This window comes from Limulus polyphemus, unplaced genomic scaffold, assembly GCF_000517525.1.
Source record: "Limulus polyphemus unplaced genomic scaffold, Limulus_polyphemus-2.1.2 Scaffold167, whole genome shotgun sequence".
In the NCBI taxonomy this organism is placed as follows: domain Eukaryota; kingdom Metazoa; phylum Arthropoda; class Merostomata; order Xiphosura; family Limulidae; genus Limulus; species Limulus polyphemus.
The window spans coordinates 194,770-217,239 of NW_013665777.1; the positions used below are offsets into that span (position 1 = coordinate 194,770).

Genomic DNA, 22,470 nt, shown 5'->3' on the forward strand with positions numbered 1-22,470 from the left:
CAAACAAAACTGTGATTTATTTGAAGGTGATGACATAATGTATTATTTGCTTAAAGGTGCTGAGAAGCTGAAAAAGAAAAACTTTTGAGTTCCAAAATAGACTGTGGTTATATCTTTTGTTGTCTATTTGACCAGTACTGTGTATTTTGTATTCAGAAAGTCATTGGTTTGAATAAAATGTTATATTCAAAAATAATGAAATGGCACTTTGATCATGCAATGTATATATATTTATTGATAATGCATAAAATGATAAACTGCTAAGTTTATTGTACATACAAGTGCTTTTTGTTTACCAATTGCATGTCTATCATTACATTTATCGATCGATAATGCATTCTTATACTGTCTATTGTATTCAGTGACTGATTTGACTATCTGAATGAATTTATTCATTAAAAAATCCTCTTCCTACATTGTATATTCAACCCTGACTTAAAAAATTTTCATCCAATTTCCTCTTAAGCTCCTCCATTGTTGCAACTCCTGCCACTCTTGAAGTTAAGCTATTTCATTGATTCACTGCCATGATACAAAATTAACACTGCCTGCAGATGTTTTAATGAAAATATTTAAATTTATGGATTCTGAGCCAATATCACAAACAAATAAGTGAATTAAACAGCTCTTGTGCATTGGTAATATATTAAAAAATATATTCAAATTTAAATAGTTACACAATAAATAAAATTTATTAAAAATGGAACACAGTCCTAAAAAGATTAGATTTTAAAAACCTCAATCAGCAGAGGTACTCAATTGATGAATCAGTTCCTTCTAATCAATTTAAGTTATCAATTTTTTTACATATTGTAGTTACAATGGTATATTAAGTTTACTATGTTAATTACTGAGTAAATGTTTTATCTTGATTTATGTAGGTAGCTTGCTTTGATCAAACATCAGTGATAATGTTTACTCAGAGTCCTTCTTTCCAGAGAAAACGCGACAAAATATTTCAGTTTATTCCCTTTCAATAACTCTTTCAAACCAGGAATCATTCAGAAGCTCTTCCCTAAACCTTCTCTGACAACACAATATTCTTAAACAAAGGAACCAAATCTGAACATAATATTCCAAATAATGTCTAACCAGTAAATTACCTTATATAATATACCAGTGACCTTTGACTTGTACTCAGTGGTGTAGCAAATGCCCCCGCAGTGCAGGGGCCCCCAATTTCTCTTAACTTATCCAGGTACATCTGGCACATGTAAGAGACCTGCAGAATTTTGAAAACACAACAAGGATGGCAGGAATACTTCGTAATTTATGTTCTGGAGCTTACACAAGCCCATATTAATTTTGTTTGGTGGCCCTACCCATAGCTTGTGGTGACTGCTGAGTTTAACAGCCTTGTTGCCACTTTTGCTGCAGAGAAGATTAAAAACAAGTCCTTTTGTACAGAACCATTGTGACAGCAATGAGCGAGCAGATGATTAATTTAAAGTAGTAGGAAAAGGTTGTTTTTCTGCAAGAGGTTTTGCATAGGTAACAACAAGGAACAGCTTCCGTTGAAGTGAAGTGTCCATGAATTCGTGGGGAGGGTCTACGATTTTGCACTATGCCAATGCTTGTACTCAATATTTCTGTAGAACCTAAAATCCTGTATCCCTTATCACTAGCTAATGCTGTACAATATCCATAATGATTTGGAAATTTTGTAATACCTATGCTCAGAATTCTTTTCCTCATTAACTTCACCTAGAGAGAGAGAGAGATCTCCAGCAAGGCCATAAGAATAACTAATGTTGTGATAATCACTTTGCATAAATCTTTATTAAGATTACAGGACAGTTGCCATGTTTTCAGTCATAATATGGAATAATCTAAAATCTCTGCTATATTACAGCATATTCAATACAATTTGAGATAAATATTATCATCAGTTTAATGGTTATTTCATTATCGTGAATGAAAATGAGAAATAGCAATTTAAGCTCTGCAGATTTAAATTTAAAAAATCATTGTTACTGTCCATTGTTATTAAAAATGTGGGGAATTCTTTTTCTGTCTTCATAATGAAAATACACAAATAAATAACATGACAGTATTTTTCAGCATAACTTTTCTAATCCAACTAATTTATTAGATTTTATTACTATTTAACTACCTTTGCCTTTTCACCTTGTATTCCCTGACTACGTTTTGATAACTTTACAGCTGAAAATAATGTTATCAGTGAGGGTAACCAACTGATTAAACAATGTATTCCTATCTTTATAAGTGGGTACTTAAGAAAAGTACATTTGATTAGCTATACTGATGGCTAAGTTGACTTTTAGTTTATTTCATAGCTTACTCTGATTAGAAGTTATTATAATTTATCCAGTTTTTGTTTGTTTAATTAATGATGTATTGCCAATCTTCATAATCAAAATACTTTTCCATCATGTTGCTAAGGTTCATTAATTTTAACTATGCTTATAATATCACTTTTTTACCTTTATTTCTTAGTTTTTATTTTAAAATCTTATCCTTTTTTTTGTTCTTAATGTTTTAGTTATTCTAAAATTGTTCACATACAATGTACAAACAGAAACAACTATATCTCTGAGGATATGCACCGACATTGGCTACTAGTAGAAAGATGCATACAAACTATTGTAATCCTCCAGTTCAAGGTTACCCTATCAAAACATAAGAACTTTGTGTATATACATGTACTATGTGATATATGATGGTAATAAAAAACTTGAATCCTTCAACCAGCACCCAATGGGCACTTTAAATAGAAAATGAATATATTTAGGTTAGCAAAACCAAAACTATCAAAACACGGTAATGTTCAAAGAAATTAAAACAAGTACGGTTACAATTCTTTATTTTAATATATTACTAAAAAGTTATTGAAAACATAGTTTTTCAGTATTAATAAATCAGATTTTCTCTTCTGGCACCTAAAGGTTTTATTAGAATATTTCCATTAAACTTCATTAGACAATCAACTAAAGGCATTGTAATATACAGCACAGAAAGATGAATCAAGAACCTAAATTTAGAAAAGCTTTCTGACCTCGGTGCAACAAAGAGATAATACCTTGCACCACTGCAATGAATATCTTTGAGAATAGCACAAGACTTGAATGGAGCTCCCACTCCTACATGTATTAGTGCTGCCCTACAATGTAATCATTATTAGATTATAGCCCACCACCACCTATTGAAGGGTGACATCTTCCATGCAGAGTAATCCTTTTGAGCACTGGCATTCGAGCACAGACTAATTCTTTTCTCAGCACTGCCTGTCTTCAGATGTGTTAAAATTTCTTTCTTTTCAGAATTGCAATATTTTTATCTTCTGTGTCCTGTTCAGGCAATTCATTGTTTTTTTGCTCCCATATGTGGCAATCATAATATTTTCCTGTTATGGTATCACAGTTCTTCTCAGAACTTATCATCTCCCACTTTGACCACTTGGATTCTTCAACTCATCCACTTGTTTATTCTTCCATGGGAGAAGATACCTGTCAACTTTATCAGATAACCTTCCATTAGGTTCATCATCTCACAGCTTCTTTTGCTTTTCACTGTTTATGTCCCATGGACGAAGTCTTGCAGTTGGGGATGTGGATGACCCCTAACACATTTCTGTTCCATTAGTTACATATGATGACTGTTTTGTATACATCTGTGTTTCATCTCTCTCCAATTACCATTCTCAAGTCTTACTAGTCACTAGTGAGGTGTGTGTTAGTTATTTTGTTATTGTTTTTCTTTATAGCTGTTTCATTGCCATTATTATATATTGATGTATATGTAATACAGATGATGGAACCTACCAATTGGTCTGTGATATCTCATATGGAATACTTCTCTTTCTCAAAATCCACATTGAGCTCTATAGGGCTAAGAGTATTCCCTGCATAAGATGGATATGGTCTTCCACCGAGTGATGCCCTTTTAGGTTACCCCAAAATGGGTGGCACCTTCCACGTGTATTTCCTTTTCTTATGCTATGTTTGCAGAAAAGAGCTCATCTTTGTAATTCCTTTATTTATACCAGCCCATCCACCAGATTCTCAATGAGTTATTATAGCTCTTTGTTATACAGAGAGGTGTGTAAATGTTTCTAAAATTAACATTTTCCTTACATGAAAATATATTTCACATAGTTACCCACTTTTTACACAACCTTCCACCCTTCCTCTAGAGTATTGATTTTACTTTCTCCTGAATGAGCTGTTGCTAAAGTGTTATTGCTCATGGGGATTTATGCACGTTGAGGATATGTTTCCTTCCTGTTGGTGAAGGGCTATGGTCATAGGCTGGCTCAATACACATAAGTACTTGTAGGGATAGGAGCTTCATTCAAGATGTGGCATGTACAGAAATCTTCTCAACATTGACAGGAGGTACTAGGTGTTTGTTGAGGAGAGGTAACTGTGTAAATAAATTATCAGTAAGAAAAATATTAACTTTGGAAGACTTTTATTTTTTTACATGTGTATGTAAAATTTAATTTCATGGAATTAGTTGAAATTTGAAGTATATGCATATGTATAATATGAAAGAAGATCATACATTATTACTACAAATATCACTAAAAACATATTGTTTATTTTAGTAAGGATCATCAGTATTTTTGGTTTAATACAGATAAAATAATTTGTATGATACATGTACTTTACCACAAAATAATTTTTTTTTCTAATTTAGATTTTCTGGACATTAAGTTTTAGCATATGATTATCTACACACATGTATGCAAATAAGGAAGAAAAGCCTAAACACTTTCTGTTTCAAGTGGTACTAAACAGAAGCCTTAAATAGCATTGAGAAGGGGTGTGAAAGTTTTGAATAAAACTTCTCATTCAAGGAATGAAATGCCAGAAAAATCCTTGTCGTTTTCAAAATCAACATGACTTCTCCTACAAAAGTAGAATAAAACTTTTAGGACTTTTTTTTTAAGTGCTTTTATTTAACAGTGAACACAATCAATAAAATGCTATTGCTAGATTGGTTATGTCAAAAATGCTGTATACCACACTTGCATCTAGGATTTTACAGTGCAGCATATAGAAAACAATAAGCATGAACTCATTATATATAAAATTATAATTTACATATGTATGGATTTAAAGCTTTTTATATTTTTTATGTTATATATTCTTCCTAGTGCTGGCAGTCAAACTTACTGGGCTAGTACTGGAGACAAAAGCATTGTTATAATATTGTTGCAATAATTTGATATATGTTTACCATGTGTGCTATTTGTGTATGTAAGTTTTATTTGAGGTTTCAAGTTACATATATTTAAATGTATGTGCACTAGACTTTTGCAGTTCAGAATTTTCAGGATCTTTTATGGCTCCCTCGAAATCTACCTGAGGTGTTTTCCTAGTAATAGAATGAACAATGTGAACAAAAACAAAAAACACTTGTTTAAAGAGCAAAGTAATTTAGTAAAACTTGTCCAAGGTATCAGGCAATATGAATTATACACACATGTTAAAATTTGAACTTTTAGTAGTTTGTTCAGCAATTGAATAACTTATTATTTTATAAAATTTGTGTTTTTTTTATGTACTTAAGAACATAAATGATCTGTTTAAAATAATATTTCTATATGTACTTTGTACATGAAATATGTATTTAATATTGTCAGTATAATTAAATCTTATTGACAAATGTCTATGCTTGCATTGTGTAAATAAACAGGTCTTGTAGTTGTTTAGGTAGGTAGTATTTAGTATGTAATGATGCATACAAGTACCTCTATATTGCTTGTCTTCACTCAGGAGAACTTGTTTTCAGCTGCTGGAGGCCATGTTCAGTAGTTTCATTGAGGGTTAAAGTACCCAAGAGCTCTCCTCTCCCGTCTGTATATAAATAGGTCTGCATATATGAGAAATATATTTTTTGTTGTTTTTCTTTCCCGTATTTTAAGGCTTTCAAAAAAGTACATTTATAGATGTTGTGAACTTAAGTTCACAATTAAAAAATTTCTTTTATATGTATGTTATTCAAGAGTATTTGATTTGAACTGACAGTGAGTGGAACTGCACACAATAACAATAAGTTAGTTATGCAATTTAATGCATGTTAAAGATTTTTACTGATTCATTCAGTATGACTTACTGTACTAAAATTCCACATGATTTACAATATCTAGTACCATATGGTTAGTGTAAGTTTTAAATTCTAATCTTTACTCAAATCTTCTTATTTAGTTTAATGTGTCTAACATACTACTGCATTCTTTAAATTAGAAAATAGTTAAAACTCTTACAAATCTTATGATTATTTTATGTTTACCAAAATCTTGTTTTCATATTTGTTTTACTTCTCACAAAGTTTTGTTGCATACTTAATGATTTTTTCAATTTAGTTTTTTATGGTACTGTATTTCAGTTTGTCTTTATTTTACTATTTTATTTATAGCTTTTTAGGGATTGGATGCAAAGAAAACTGAATCATTATACCACAAAATTGTAGAAGATTCTGATGCTATATATTAATGGTTGAAGTAGGCTTTATGGCAGGCATGGAAGCTGTTGTGGCAGTGGCCATCAGTGTACTTGCTGTAGTATTTTTGGGGTCTTTGGTGGCATTGATTATAGTTTGCCGTCAAAAGTACTGTCGCCACTCAGATCTTCTTTCTTCTCAACTTAATGACAATAGGTAAGATAGTGAAAACATAATTGAATAAAAACAAAAATTATCATTAACAATAATAACCTTTTATGTATAAAAAAATAGTCGGATAAAATACATTTATATAGAATAATATCAGCTTACAGACACTCTCAACTTTATGAGTAAATATTTTGAGATATCTTGAAAATATACACTATATATTAAGAAACTGTGAGTTCAACCAAATAAGAATATGTGACAGTATATGAAGTAAACACGGTCTGCCACATTGAGTGCTGCCAAGTTTTTTCGCCCAATAACAGGGCTCGTCAGGCCAACTGGAATATGACAGACATAGTATTGGTCTAGGCATTATTTATATCATCAGTTACATGAACGGGAGTTATTATGGTATGAACTAAATTAAGCAAGTAAAGTACAGTTATTATCAATTTTAATATGTCATTTAAAATATATAATTAGGGTAAAAATTGATAACATAATATTATTTTTTATACTTGAATTAACTTTACTATCTTTCAGAAACACTAATGAATTAGCAAGCCAGTTTTCTGGTTTCAGTAGTATAATATTGCTACTGAAAGCAGTGATTGGTTTCTCGTCATATGGGTTATTTTACAGTTGCAATATTGCAGGTAGAAAAAGTCCAAAAATAAACCATAGTTTGTATGTAAGAAAATAATAATACTGAAGCCAAGCACTACATCACAGATACATCAATAATAACTGAACTGCACAATTTTGTTCATTCAACCCTGTTTTAAGTATTGATTAAAAGGCTTTCCTTTATTCATAACTCCTGTTTAATTTCAGTCCTGTCCAAGATTTTAAAACTTACTCTATTTATGGATTTGTTACACTTATTTAATGTGTAGCTGTTAATGTTTGAATGTGATGTGAATCCCAAATTTGCATGCTCTTGTATACGTGTTGTTAATGCTCTACTGATAGAGCCTATATAACCTAATTTAAATTTAGGACACCCATATTCATATGATGCATTCAATGTTTTATAACCAGGTATCTGATCTTTGTATTTAAAAGAATACTGTAATCTAAACACAGACTGAAACTACACATCGTAGTTCTACTTGTGGAAATTCTGATTAATTATTTTTTCTTTGCTGATTTTTAATCTCTTTTTGTCTGTTTCCAGGTTTATGGTAAACCAAAAGTAAATTTTTGTTTTGCTACTTTCCATGTGGATAATATAGGAAGGATCCTCAATTTTAATTTAAATAATCATAGATAACTTGATTTACAATATTTGTTGGAAAATCATTTTTTATTAAGAATATCTTAATATTTTCCATCTCTTTATAAAAAAATTCGGGGGTGTTAAGTAACGTCTTATGATGCATCATGCTGCATTCTCTTGAAAGGCCTACTATGGCCACTCATTCATATGAAATTGCATATCCTTATTCAGTTTTTAAAAAAACAGTAAGCTCAAGCTTATGATACATTTTCAATATGTATGGTCACATCTGCTATTTAGTCCAAAATTATTTGAATCCAATTGGATATCAGGAGCCAGAAATCCAATATCCAAACAAAACCATTATTTGTTCCATTCCTATTTATTACAGAAAGATACTTGTTAGTAGGAAATAATTGTGCATGAAAAAAAACTCCAGCTTCAAAATCTGATTTCTCAATATTTGTATGGCTATGATACATTTTAGTTACTTACCTTAAAACTATGATTTAAAAAAAAGATTATTTTAATCGTAGTGAAATCCAGTGTGAAGGTATCGTAAAGAAAAATAATTTTTAGGGTAATTTTATAAGTGAGTTGTGTGAATTGGTTTGCAAAATTATTTCATGAAACAAAACTCAGTTAAGGAATAATTGAATGAAAATTTCTCTGTATTTTTGATTAGGCCAGATATACACCTCATCAATACAGATGATTCAACTGATGTGGAACTAGATGATGTTCGTCTTCACCCAAATATTGAGAGAATCATTGCTGATGAACAGTGGGTTGATGATGCAACGTGAGTTTCAACTTTTTTATTTATTTTTAAGTCAGGAAAAAGAATGCTTCAGAAATGTTTCAACAATGATATTCATTATATATAGAGATCAATATTTTCTCTTTTATATATTACCAACAATTTTTGTGAGAACTTATTCAAAAATGTTAAGCAATAATTCTAAAACACTGATGTCGAATCAGGCAAACCTACATCTGAAATACTAAAAGCCTTTCCTTGTTGAGTTGCTCTCATGCTGTCTATAATCATGTGACTTTAGGTTCTGCTGTCCTTGACACAATGCAGAGCATGTGTCAACTTACTCACAGTTCTCCACTCTTCCACTTTCCATGTGATTTACTGTGCATATATCAGGAGAATGTACACAAGCTCTGCTTACTATGAATTCTGAAGTCAATATTAACTACTGCTGTACAATTCTTCCAATGTTGAAAATCATACTACTACTTTGAATACACTATACAAAAAACTTAATAAATGATTTTTCACATTTACTATATGTTTAACAGTATGTGGCAATATTACTGACATGGGTTATTTAGGAACATTTCATTCCATCTGTTTAGGATTATTGACTTTATTCAAATAATCATATTTGGTGTTATCAGCAATGCTATTTGGAAAGCATTTTTGTACAAAACCATTTTGAGGCATTCAAATTTCTTAAGAAGATAAACTTATGTTGTTCATGTACTGCATGCTAGTGGTTTTAAAACCATGATGAATCAGTATCATAATCAAGTTTCTTTTATACAAATCTGTAAGAAAGTTGTTGAAATTAAGATAAAAACCAGTAACCATACTTTTGTGATAGACTCGCACCAAAATTTGCTGTTATTATTATGTACATTGTACTAATTTATCCAGGAGAGGAAGCTGATGTCTTTATTGGTGTTCCACTGTGAATTTTATAATATTATTTGACTATTAATACTCCTGATTGGAAGCACTTACTTTTGTTCCATTAACACCTCTTAAGATAATCTTCTGTTTTAATATTTACAGGTTACTCAAAATTAGGTGACTGTGGGTTCTGTTATGTATTTCTGTAACTCATTCATTGCTTAAAGACTACTATGTTAGGCTTCTGCATTTACAGCAGAGTTGTATGCAATCTCACTAGCCCTACATCATGTTGAATCTAAACATAACCATCAATGTATTATCTATATAGATGCACTTAGCTATTGAAGGCCTGGTAATTGCTTATTTTTAACTCCCATCTTTTATTGGAAGTTAAAAGGGTTTACACATTTCCTAGAAAGTCCTGAAAATCATTAAAAACTCTTGGAAGACCATGGAAATTTGAAATAGTGCTGCCTTTTATGATTGCTGTGGTAATAGTGTGCACAGCATGCAAACATCACCAGAAGACTGAGATGCATATCAACAGTCGGCTGTGCTTTCTTATTTGGCCTGAGCATCCAACTTTAGGCTTAATTTTAGACCCTAAATGTATTTTGAAGGAGGCATGCTTTCAGTTTTCTTGGTTATATTTCATATTATAGCATCATCTGCATCAGTGTTTGAGCTGATTGTTACATGTTATTTAGTAATATTAGTTGTATGATGAAGTTTTCTGCTCAATAGACAGTTCAGTGTTTCAGTATATTATAGCAGTGCAATAGAATTATTAAATGTGTAGGTTTGAAACTATAATAGTGAAGCTAAGATGAAAATTAGCAAAGATGGAGGTGGATTTTGGTTTGTCAGTGAAGTTTCTGTAGCAAAATCAAGAAGAATTGCAATGATTAAATGTAGATATGGATGTGAGTAGTGTTGTTGGAAAATAATGACTAAGGAAGATGTTATTAGAAAGAAGTATACCTATATTTAAAGTTGGAGGCTACATGTACGGTGAAAAGATAGAGAAAATGTGTTGAGGGCACAAATATTGTTCAGATTGTTGTTCCATAATAGTCCAGTCTGTACCTTGTGATTTTGTATGTCCAAGTTGAGCTGTAGATACATATTACTTGAAACATGTCATAGCTTACAAAGAGCATATATCACATGGAAAATTTAGATATTTAAATGTTTCAATAACAAAAGCAATAAAAAGTTCCTTTTAACCCAATGGAGATGGTGCAATATCCAATGAGCATAGCTCATATGGAGAATGATACACAGTGCCACAATATTTAAGATAACTCTTAGCCTTATTAACATATTATCACAACAATAGGTAAGATTTGGTTAAAGATTACAAGTATTTTGTACACAAAGAATGTGATTATTTTAATTAAATATTTGTTATTTTTGTATTCTAGTTATTTGTACTCGTACTCTAAATATTTCGAGTATCATCATCAACGTATTTTGCAGTAAAATGTGCATACCTTTTAATTTTTCATCAAATAATCTTGAAACTCTTCTTTCTGTTATATTCTTAATTGTAAGTTTTTACTTTTTCACATATAGTTTATTTTTGATGTTTTATTTTTCCTTTCTTATCCTTTAGCATTATTACTTATTGCAACACTTGTCAATGGGCATTCTCGGGGTATCCTTGGCAGTGACACTTTAGCCTTCATCAGAACATTGGGACATTTACCTAGTATATGAAGCATGATAAATTGAGGCAGTATGGCGTATAATTGAAAAAATTAATATGCATTTTAAAACATAACTAACACACAATTAACTAAAACCTAAATAAAATTTAATTGTCTACCTAACTAATGCATTTATAGATGAGAAACAATGCTAAAGTGCTAGTGAGGACAAAAGTAAAAACAATGCTAAGAACAATTCACAAGTTCTATATGGAATTCTTTCCTCCAATTTGAAACTAATTGTTAGGAGATAGTGTTTCAAAATATAGTCTTTCTGTTGGTTACAAACATCTAGCTCAACTAAGTATAATTGGCTGAGAAATTGCAACTATTTGTTTAGAAAGTGGGCACAGCATATGTCAAGAGTCTAAAGAAATATATTTCTCTTTTTTACCCAACATCCCTGAAGGAACTCGAAAGAATGTGTAAAAAGAGCAGTTAACCTCGATTCTTTCTATACATGGAAGTTTTAGTATAGTCAAATCATTTTCAAGTTACAAAATCTAAAAGTTGTTCATCAAACTGAAGTTTAAGAATTTCTCTTTAAGGTTTCTTTTGAAATGAAGGAACTAAAACTTAGATATTATGTAACTTTGAACTATAATGTAATTTTTTAACCTAATTCCAAAACATACATACCTCCGCTGACACTAATAGCTATTTCTCGATCTTCATCTTTGCTATCTAATGTTGTGTTTGCTTGCCCCAGTCTTTATATACCCCACCCAATTGCCCTCGGCAATATCTAATTTGCAAAACTTTACGCCATCCCTCAAATGCCCTCTATGCAGTTACTGTATATAAGCACTGTATGCAGACAATGAAATCACTTTTTCTCAACAAAGCGCAAGCATTCAGACTAACATTTTGTGATTTACATTTTCTTAGTTTTCACTTTCTAATAATCAAGAATTCTCTTTGTTTTCCAGATATATATTTCGCTGAATTTGCTTTTTGTTTTTTCCTACAAATATATTACAAAAAAAAATTGGATATGAATTCTCATATAAAAGTTTCAAGCACGGAGGCTACTCAAGCCTTTGTCTATAGTCCTTTGTTATCTAGTGGTGGTCAACAATCGGGGGAGAACCACTCCTTGTAAAAGCTGTGTGTGACCTGATTTGGAGTGAGATTGAGTCCTTCATGCAGCCCGGGGAGGTGCTGATTTGAATATCCATTCTGAAATGGGATATTCTGGGGAGAATTTAGACTCCCTGTTTCCTGCCCCTTCTTTCAATAGAGCTTCCTCTCCTGAGGACTCATCTAATCAGCCACTTTCTGCTTGCTTTTGTGCAGTTAAACATGTTTGTGAAGTTTTGGAGATGCAACCAGTTTCTTTTGAATCTACCTCTGCTTTGTTTTCTGATCGTTCTCAAAGGAATTACTTAGTTTTCCTCCTCCTTCTGATAATTGCTGTGCATGTAGGGAGGCTTGCAACACAATTACTTGAGGGTATCGCTATGCTTCTCCCCCCCCCCTCCCCCCCGTTTATCTGAACAACATGCCCTGGCATATCATCGTCAGGATGATATATATATGTACACTCAAAGGTTGGATCTATGGGATGCCAGGTACAAACCTATTATCTCTCTTAACAGGTTGCAGGTTGCAATTTTCATGGATTCGTTTGACTCTTACTACTGTTTTAAGATATTTCTATTTCCTTCAACTTTTGTCTGAGGCATTTCACCAATTGCCTCAACAATTTGATGACGAACTGGGCCATGTACTGGTCACTACTATGACATGTTTGTCCTTTTCAGGAATTGCCTTGGTGTTGTGGTTGGTCTGTTGCTGGGACTTGTTGAGTTGTGATACATTTTGATGGGTATTCACTTACCTTCTTTTACCCTTCAAGATTTATGGGAAGTGCCTTTTTCTCAGCCTTATTTATTTTTTGGAATTCCAGAATCTTTTTAATCCAGAATTGATACAGCACGTTTGCAGTCTTCTTTATCGTCTTTGGCTGCTCGATCCTATTCTACTTCCATTCGTACTTCTGTATGTTCACCTCCTCGTGTCTCAAGGCCCCCTACTTCCACTCCTCGTTCCATTGGTTCTCTTAATCATTTCTGTCCTTATTTTCAGGAGATATTTTGCGGGCTGGTATGTGGACTTCTCCCGACATGTTCATATCTCATTACCTTCACGATCTGGCAGTTTCCTCTTCGAAGAAACTTCGTCTTCCCCCTGTGGCTGTGTTTACTACCTCTACTAGATTTTAACAGGGTGATGAGTAACGTGTTATCTGATTTACAGTTATTGTTCCTTTCTCTTCAAGGGTCCCTATTGATTTTTATTTTGGATCCCACTCAGTGGTGAGTGTTGCCCAATCAAGTATGCTTGTAGTTAAATTCCATACTAGCAACCTTTATATCGATGCCTGGTTGCAATAGGCTCTGTCAAGATGAGGTGTTCCATAAGACCATCTGGATGCAATTCTGGATGGTGATATCATATTACAATATTTCTAATGGACCGCTACTCATGGACTATCATGAGTAAAACTAAAGGGGATTTGGACAGTCTCTGGTGATCTTAGAGCTTAATCAATCGAGATCAGTTTGCTTTTAAAAATTAGGAAATGTGGTTCACCTGTTGCACTGTCTTCAAAGACCTGTTCCTCAGGACTCCTTAATGCTTATGTTTCCACCCTTACTTCTACTAGTGGAGCTTGGGAGTTCTTACCACACCCAGTTCCCAGTTACTAGGGTGATGGACAGAGGATTTACCTTTGGAGTGTTGAATTTTCTCCATTCTTGGAGAAGAGGGCAAAGTTGAGGACCTTCCTACCCGAGTCCCTGGAAGTTTTTTCCCAGATGTCGGTAGGAGCAGAACCAAACTAAGCGAAAGCCTACTCATAAAACCAATCCAGATTTGATGCTTAGCTATCCGGTGGGGGGTGTTTGAATCCTGTTATGAATACCGTCAGGTCTTATGTTGTTCATGCAGGGGGTCCACTATCTCCTTGTAAATCCAAACGTGACATGTTCCCATCTTTGGTCCTTGGTGGGACAGTGTTCCACATCCTCTCATTAATTCCATGGGTAAGCAGACTTCTCTTTGCCTTTGGGGAGTAAAGACAACTGTTTGTAAATCCAGACTGGCTGAGTTCTGGACTTTGGTGGAGTATGGCATATGATCCCATCAATCCAGACCTGGGAACTTGCCTTTTGGACTTCTTCAGGTTGATCTGAAGGATTTTCCACTTTGGTGTTGCTTTCTTTCTTTCATAAATCCAGTGGTTTGAAACACATCATTCTATGGTTACTGGTAGGGATCCTATTACAAAGATATATATATATATCTGCAGTCCAACTACCCTAGCCACCAATGTTGGATATGGGTACCATGAACCCTTAAATCCAACCCAAGTTGTGGAACCTCGGCTGTTTGGTTGAGGCTGGACCATCATACTTGTATTATATTCCACCCTTTTCAATTTTCTGTAGTTCTGGGTGAAGAGCATACCTGTTCTGGATGTAGTGCAGTGTTCCCCACTTTGATACCACTTCTTGGGTATATATTTGTTCTCTGCAAACACTTTCTGTAGGATCTCTGTCCTCACCGGCCTCTCTGCCTCCTCAATGTTAGATTCTAGATTTTGTATCAGTGTAGGTATGTATGTTTTCAAAGTTATCATTTTCCTAAACTGAAAATGTATTTCCAAACATACTTATGTCCACTGACACTCTCCCTCCCTTCCTCTCCACTAAGAGCCAGTATTAGTGACCATAATGGGGTAAGTCTCGAAAAAGTGATTTTATTGCTTGCATACAGTGCTTCTATACAGTAACTTCATAGAGGGCATTTGAGGGATGGCGTAAAGTTTTGCAAGTTAGATATTGCCGAGGGCAGTCAAGTAGGGTATATAAAGACAGGAGCAAGCAAACACAATGTTAGATGGCAAAGATGAAGATCAAGAAATAGCTATTAGTGTCAGTGGAAATACATTTTCAGTTTAGAAAAATGATAACTTTCATTGGTAAACATTGATAGTAAGATTGCTTAATTAAATTTTGAATGTAACAAAGTAAAATCTCATGACATACAATACAGGGGTGTCCGTAATCATAGAGTTAATAAACCCTGGCTAAAACTTTCTCTATTAATCTTAGAATTACTAATGTAGTGAATCCATATGGACCCCACCAACTTTGTAAACTCATTTTAAACTATATATTGCACTAAATTACTTATTAGTCAATGACTTTGTTGGTTACACAGTCCCTAATAACATACCAGTTGCACAAAAATTGCAAACAAAGTACCATTGATATTGCATTTAATTCAGACAATTACTGCTGGGATCCCTTGTATATTTTACAAAAAAAAAAGTGATTTTTTAATTTGTGAAACTGAGTGTTTTAACAGGCAAAACATAAAATGGAAACAGCCATCCATTATTATTACAATTATCATAACAAGACTGTACTGGTAGTAGGAAATTTCAAGTTGCACTTGCTGTAAACTAACATGATAATTTGGTTGTTTTAGGTATGAATGAAAATGATCATTTCTAGATTAGAATGTTGTTTGATTTTGAACAACGCTTATTAAAACAATTGGAAAGTCTTTGATTTTGAGTTTTGTTTTCCCTTTTTTGCATTAGAATTAATGCCTATTTCATGATAGTTTTATTTTCTGATCAGATGCCTCTCAGATTTTATATTCTTTGCTGCTTCTCATGTGTTTTTTATTACTTACTGGAGTCCTGCTCAAAATACATATCAAACTATATATTTCTATTTTTGCTTGTTAATGGATTGTTGTTGTTTTTTGTAGTGGTCTTGTACCACACTGTCTTGCCATTCTCAAAAAGTGCCATCATTTGACTGAAAGATTAGTTGCTATGACAATGAGTAGTGTGTCTCATCAATCACAGCAGCAGTTATGGGAAATTATTGAAGTTGCCAAAAAGATAAGTCCAAGGGTTGATGATGTGGTACGGTCTATGTACCCACCATTAGATGCCAGACTACTAGAAGCCAGGTAAAGCTTTTCTTGTTCATTATAAGATCAAATTAATTTGCTTGAACATGGTAATGTTTCAAGTATCTGAAATATAAAGTGTTATCAATAATAAAATTGCAATATAGTAGGGGAGAGTAATAGAAATGCCCTACCTAATTACAAGTTTCACCAACACACTGTTTGTTATATGAATTATAAAAAAAAATTAACATAAATATTCAAAAACTGAAAACTTGCTCAGTCTGATATTTATTAGACTTTACAGTGCAATTTACTTGAATGACATAGGGTGGAATCAAAGAAAATATTTTGTATCTTTGCAAACTGTTCCTCCTTCTGCTTTGTATTATATATTTCTACTGGTACTCTAACTCCACAAGTTACTTCTTAGCAACTTCTTTAGGTATAAAGCTAAAGACGAGCTTATGCTTATTCATTTGATAACGGTATGACATTCAGAATTTACCAAGCTTCTTGTAGTGTTAAAAAAAAAAACATGGGCTCTAACATTTGTGTTGGGCCACTTACTGTAGAAAGTTATTTTCATTATCAGTTTAATTTTTGGTTATTACACATTAAATTTGTATTTTATCTGAGATTTGCTTCTAAAATTTGAAAAAACAATATTTGTTTCCTTTTACAATTTGATGAGAAATTAGTTTTGAGAAGAAAATTAAAATAAGAACTTGTATGGTAAAAGGTGAATATGAAATCTTTGAAAAGCATCAGCATATTAACTATTCAAAACTGTTAAATGCTGGAAAATGAAAAAAATGTATAAAATAGAGCATTGTCAAAATGCATGTACTTTTCTGAATTACTTGTTTTAAACATTCACTAGATGTACTGCCTTGCTGCTTTCTGTCTCTCACCTTGCCTTGGTGATGAGATTTGCATGTCGTATCCCAACGACACCAGACTGGATAGATGAAGCTTTGGCAGAAATGGAAGAACATCTTCAAGTGAGTAATTACAGCATTTGTGCAGTATTTGTTTTCAGGCTTACTTAAATATAAGCTGTAAAAATTGTTAGCATATTTGTTTCTATAAATATCCTCATTTTGTCAGCAGTTACTGACTTTTGTTTTGATATTCAGAAATAAAATGTTGTAATATTATTAGCAAACCAATAGTGTTTCTTTAGTTGCTGTATCATTTGCCTGTTTCACGATTAATTATTCTCATTCATGTGGACAATAGCTACATTCTGATTCTTATTAACAAGCAGAAGAGAAAGAAAGAAGAGTTTTTAGTGACGTAAAACAATTTCAACCACTTTTTTAGTTTACTCTACTGCAAAATTTCAGTGTTGTTTGTAGTAACCAAAAACAATAGAAAAAATTATCTTTGAGAAAATAGGAAAAAATATTTTGCTTGATAATAACCTGTTAAATTAATGAAGAATTGAATAGTGTGCTTACAGTTACCTGATAATAACCTGTTAAATTAATGAAGAATTGAATAGTGTGCTTACAGTTACCTGATAATAACCTGTTAAATTAATGAAGAATTGAATAGTGTGCTTACAATTACCTGATAATAACTTGTTAAATTAATGAAGAATTGAATAGTGGGCTTACAGTTACCTGATAATAACCTGTTAAATTAATGAAGAATTGAATAGTGTTTTTACAGTGATAAAAACCTTTTGTTTCAGGTCTTGAGAGATGCTGGATATGCTGATGACACCCAGTCTCAACTGGTCTGTGGTAGCATCCAGGCTAGCCAGTCTGGCATTGTCCAGTCTGGAATCAATAACCTCACTTGTTTAGAAGCAGCATCTAATTCATTACAATGTCGTCTTCCAAAATCATCAAACACAGGGCCAGTTTAGATGTTGTGGTGTATCATGGAAACTTGTGTTTGTATATTATGCTGGTTTTCAGAGCTTCCTAAAGTACAGGGTTTCTTGTTTAATGCTTACATTTATGTATCAGCAGAATCAAAAGGAATATAACAATGTGAAAAGTTTTGTTTTTTAGGAAATAACACAATGTTTCTTGTTTTGTTTTTTCCAGCGGATATGTTAAGGGGTAAAGTATAATTTTAAAGTTTCCATATTTTATTATTTGAAACCCTGTCAATACATCAGTACATAAACCTACAAAAGTATCATTATTGTTGAAATCAGATGCTAAATAACCATGAGTCAATATATAATATGTACTGCTTATACACACAAAATGTGTGAAAATTGTTGCATAAGTATGTAATGTGTGTCCATATTTATTTTGTGTTTTGATAGTGTAATACATAATGGCTGTAACCATAATATCTTTGCATACTACTATTCCATAAATAATTTAAGTGGTTAATAAAATGTAATGTAAAGATGACTGGGTCACACGTCATCTGATAAATGTACTCTTTGACACTTTTTCAAAAGTTTTTCTGATGTTCAGTGTTGTTGCTTTTAAATCATTATATTGATATACTCTTAAGCATAAGCTGTTATACTCATAAATATAGTAATTGTTCAAAAAATTACCCAATATTTCACTTTATGTTTGTAAATGATCTGTGATTGAGTATTATAAATTGTTGGTGATACTTATTTTTTATTACATGTATTACATACATATATAGTTAAGCTGATTGTGTCACATTCCTATATTACATAACAAGGCACTGTTTATATAGTCTTAATGGTGTACTGGTTTTGTAGTCTTACAGTTGCTTCTTTTAAGTCTTACCAGTATAATACAATTTAAAAAAATATTAGCCAGTAATCTTTTACAGTATTGTATGTTTATACAAGCTATATAGTAGTGATAATAACATTTTTTTAACTTTACTTGAAGCACTAAATATTCAGCTGAAAACATAATAAATGGGTATTAGTTTTTCTTGTAAAATGAGTTATTCATCACCATAAGAGTTTAATCATTTTAAAAAATAGAGCAAAACTATTTTGATAACTTGTTTTTACTAGTCCTTTTATATGTAGAAATTTGTTTCCAATAGTGTCTTACAGTGACAACAAATAAATTTAAGTATTTTGTCTTAATTTAAAATATGTGTTAAAACAATAGTAAAAATAAATTACTTAATATACATGTTTCTCATGTTTACATATATTCTGAAAGTATTGAAATTTAAAATTAAAAATTTTGTTCCCTGTATTCATTTTCTATTTCTGCATACTAACAGCTGTTCTGAATGACATTCCTTAACCTTGATGAATTAATGTATTCCACAGATATGCCTTAAGCCAGTAGAGTTCTATCTTGGAAAGTGTAATATATATTGGTTCAGCAACTGGGAATGCGTAAACTCAATACCATCCTTATATTGTTAAATCCTTTATTTTGTTTCTTTACAATGCTCTGCGTGAGATGTGTAATAAAATCTATAATGTCTCAATATCATCTAAAAACCAAGCCAGTAATAAAATGTAGAATTGGTGTAAACACTTTCATACTAGTGATTTATCTATTATGAGTAAAATTGCTTGACAATCAGCAAGGAAATTGGACAAAACTTGAATGACAGTTTACCATAATTAGTGGATTGTACTGAATTACTCTATAAAGAGATTTGTTTTACTTTTATTTTTCTGAATGAAAAATTTGAGGTCTATAATTTCTATAGGGCTGCTTGTATTAAACTTATTTGAGGATTTGTAAAAGGTTGATTGTTTTGAACTGATTTAGGATTTTTGGTCTGTAACATGTATTTAGTTGATTATATTAAACTTATTTGAGGATTTTTAGTCTGTAATTTGTATAGGGTTGATTATATTAAACTGATTTGAGGACTTGTGGTTTGTAACTTGTACAAGGTTGATTGTATTAAACTGATTTGAGGATTTTTGATCTGTAACGTATTTAGTTGATTATATTAAACTGATTTGAGGACTTGTGGTCTGTAACTTGCACAAGGTTGATTGTATTAAACTGATTGGAGGATTTTTGGTCTGTATCTTGTATAGAATTGATTATCTTGATATTGGTTTATAGATGATAAGGAAAGGTATTTTTCGTTTCTCTTTTTATTTAAGTTTTGAAATTATATCCTCTTTAATCCATGATGTGTATTTTTGTATGAATATTTATAGCAAGTATTACTTTATGGTTGGTTTTATTGCTTTAATTAAATTTATTCATATACTCATTCATTTGTCATTGATCTTTTTTGTATTTTTTGTTTAATGAGGTACATATATTACATATATAACTTAAAAATACAGAACATAAACAAAAAACGGATTTAAGTACAGTGTCTCAAACACTTTATTTTAGGCAGTAGTAACTCTTGTGTTACTTAAAAGCTATGTTCACCACAAGTACAAGTCCAGCACTGAAGTTGAAAAAAGCATGACAATTGTAATGGCTGTGTTATGATGCAGTTAAGTCTTTGGTTGGTGGTAGTAGCACAATTTTTCTCCAATTTCAAAATGTCAACACAATAACTAAATTACTAATGTTACTGTTATAGTAATGTTTTAATAATTTACTTTCTTACATATTTATAATAAATTTACTATTAGAGAGATCGAAATATGAAATAAATTTAACTCAACTATTCTCTGTAGAAGCAATTTAATATGTTCTTTACAAAACAGTTTTAGATAGGAAAAAGTATTTTATTTGTGATGCTTGTCTTAACAGGTGTTTCAAAATTAATGTTGAAATATCTGATCTGCATTACTGTTGTTATTGTTCTTTCATCCAAATAAGAATTGTTGAATCTGTGTTTGTTGAGCCATCTTTATAATGGACTTCTTCATATTTGTAAACATTATCCCAGTGAGTAGAGAGTTAATATGTCAACTTTATTGTTATGGTATATGTGTTGTACCATAACAGATTTATGGTTTTATTAGGAAAAAAATTTCATGGCTTAATTTTTAGGGAAACTTTTCTTTCATCATTATCTCGTATAATCTAAATAAAAGTTGTTAACATACGTACAATATAAAGGTTGACTTTTCATATCAATGCCAAAAAGTGCCAAATTTCCATAGCCTGGATAATGGTGTATTTTTGAAAAAAAAAAATTAGTTTTTCAATATTACATTTGATATCACTAAACCTAGTTTCTAACAGTTATGTATCATGGATATTTTATTTTATTGTTGGAAATTGATATTTTCACATTTTATAAAAGGTTTATATGTATAATCATAATCTTACATTCCCTATTATGAAATATTATTATGTATTCAGTAATTTGATAACAGAGAGGCCTGGCATAGTGTGCTGGTTGGAACATTTGACACATATGTGGATCAAAGGTTCAATTCCCTCCACCAAACATGCTCGTCCTTTCAACCGTAGATATATTATAAACTATGTTTGGCAATATGTGGTGTTGACTAGCTGTCTTCTTTCTAGTCTATCACTTCTAGATTAGGTTAGCAAGAGCAAGAAGCTCCGGAATAGTTGTGTGAAATTCAACAAAGCAAACAAAAGAAAAAGACAGAACTGAGACTTCCTGAAAGACCTTTGACTTTTGATATGTAGAATTGTCTCTGATACTTAGTTAACATATAATTATATACGAGATCTGAATAATTATTCCAAAGCTAGTTTATTAAAACCCTTTTATATTTCTTGTTTCTTAATTTTATGAACATTGGTGCTTGATGTTTGAAATGTTTCATGTTGTATTGTTGAAAATATTTGCTTCCAGCTCATTACCACAAAAAATATTTACAGGATTATGAATGTACCTGATAAGTTAATTGTTTTATGCAAATTAATTAAACTATATTCATTCAGTACTGTGTTGTTTGTTTGCCCAAGTTATTTATACTAATATATATTTTTTCTAACTTGTGTAAAGCAACAGCAATATCCAGCTATTTGTAAGAGACTGAAAACTGAATGTTTGTTAGATATATGATGAAATTAAACTATCACTTAATCAGGATCTTTTAAATGTTTATATAAACTTTCTAAAAGTTACTGTCTGCACATAGACTTATTTTCATGTACTGCAAGTCATGAACAGTCATGGGAATATCATTCTTAAAGTTAACTTCAAAAGTAAGGGTTATATCAAACTAGCCCCCCAGGTTTATAATGCTAAAAACTGGGTTTCAATACTCTTGGTGAACACAGCACAGGTAGCTCATTGTGTAGTTTTGTGCTTAACAATTAGGAAACAGGCAGACATCACACACTAATCACATCTGTGATAATGAAAAGCCTGTAAAAGGCAGAAAGTTCTTTTTCTTGTTTCAGTTGAGCATAGAATGTTGCTGTGGTTATTTTATTTGTTCATCATATATTATACGAGTTCTTTACTTACAACTTTTGAAATAAATTATTTTCTGTGACTAAAATGTTTTTATAAGATAGTGATAAATATGTTACATAATGGAAAAAGGAGGTTTA

The 22,470-nt window shown here is 31.7% G+C and overlaps 1 protein-coding gene across 2 annotated transcripts in view; it reads left to right on the forward strand.

Annotated features, from left to right (window-relative positions):
- LOC106477586 (transmembrane protein 98-like) overlaps positions 1-21,854 on the forward strand; it is a 32,323-nt gene extending 10,469 nt beyond the window's left edge. For both annotated transcript variants that reach the window (XM_013938135.2, XM_022381472.1), the window contains 5 exons: positions 6,385-6,624; positions 8,484-8,600; positions 15,941-16,147; positions 16,971-17,091; positions 17,787-21,854. In XM_013938135.2, the coding sequence (XP_013793589.1) occupies positions 6,461-6,624; positions 8,484-8,600; positions 15,941-16,147; positions 16,971-17,091; positions 17,787-17,963 (786 nt within the window). In that variant the 5' untranslated portion in view covers positions 6,385-6,460 and the 3' untranslated portion in view covers positions 17,964-21,854. The remainder of the gene's footprint in view (positions 1-6,384; positions 6,625-8,483; positions 8,601-15,940; positions 16,148-16,970; positions 17,092-17,786) is intronic.
- The last annotated feature ends 616 nt before the right edge of the window (positions 21,855-22,470 follow it).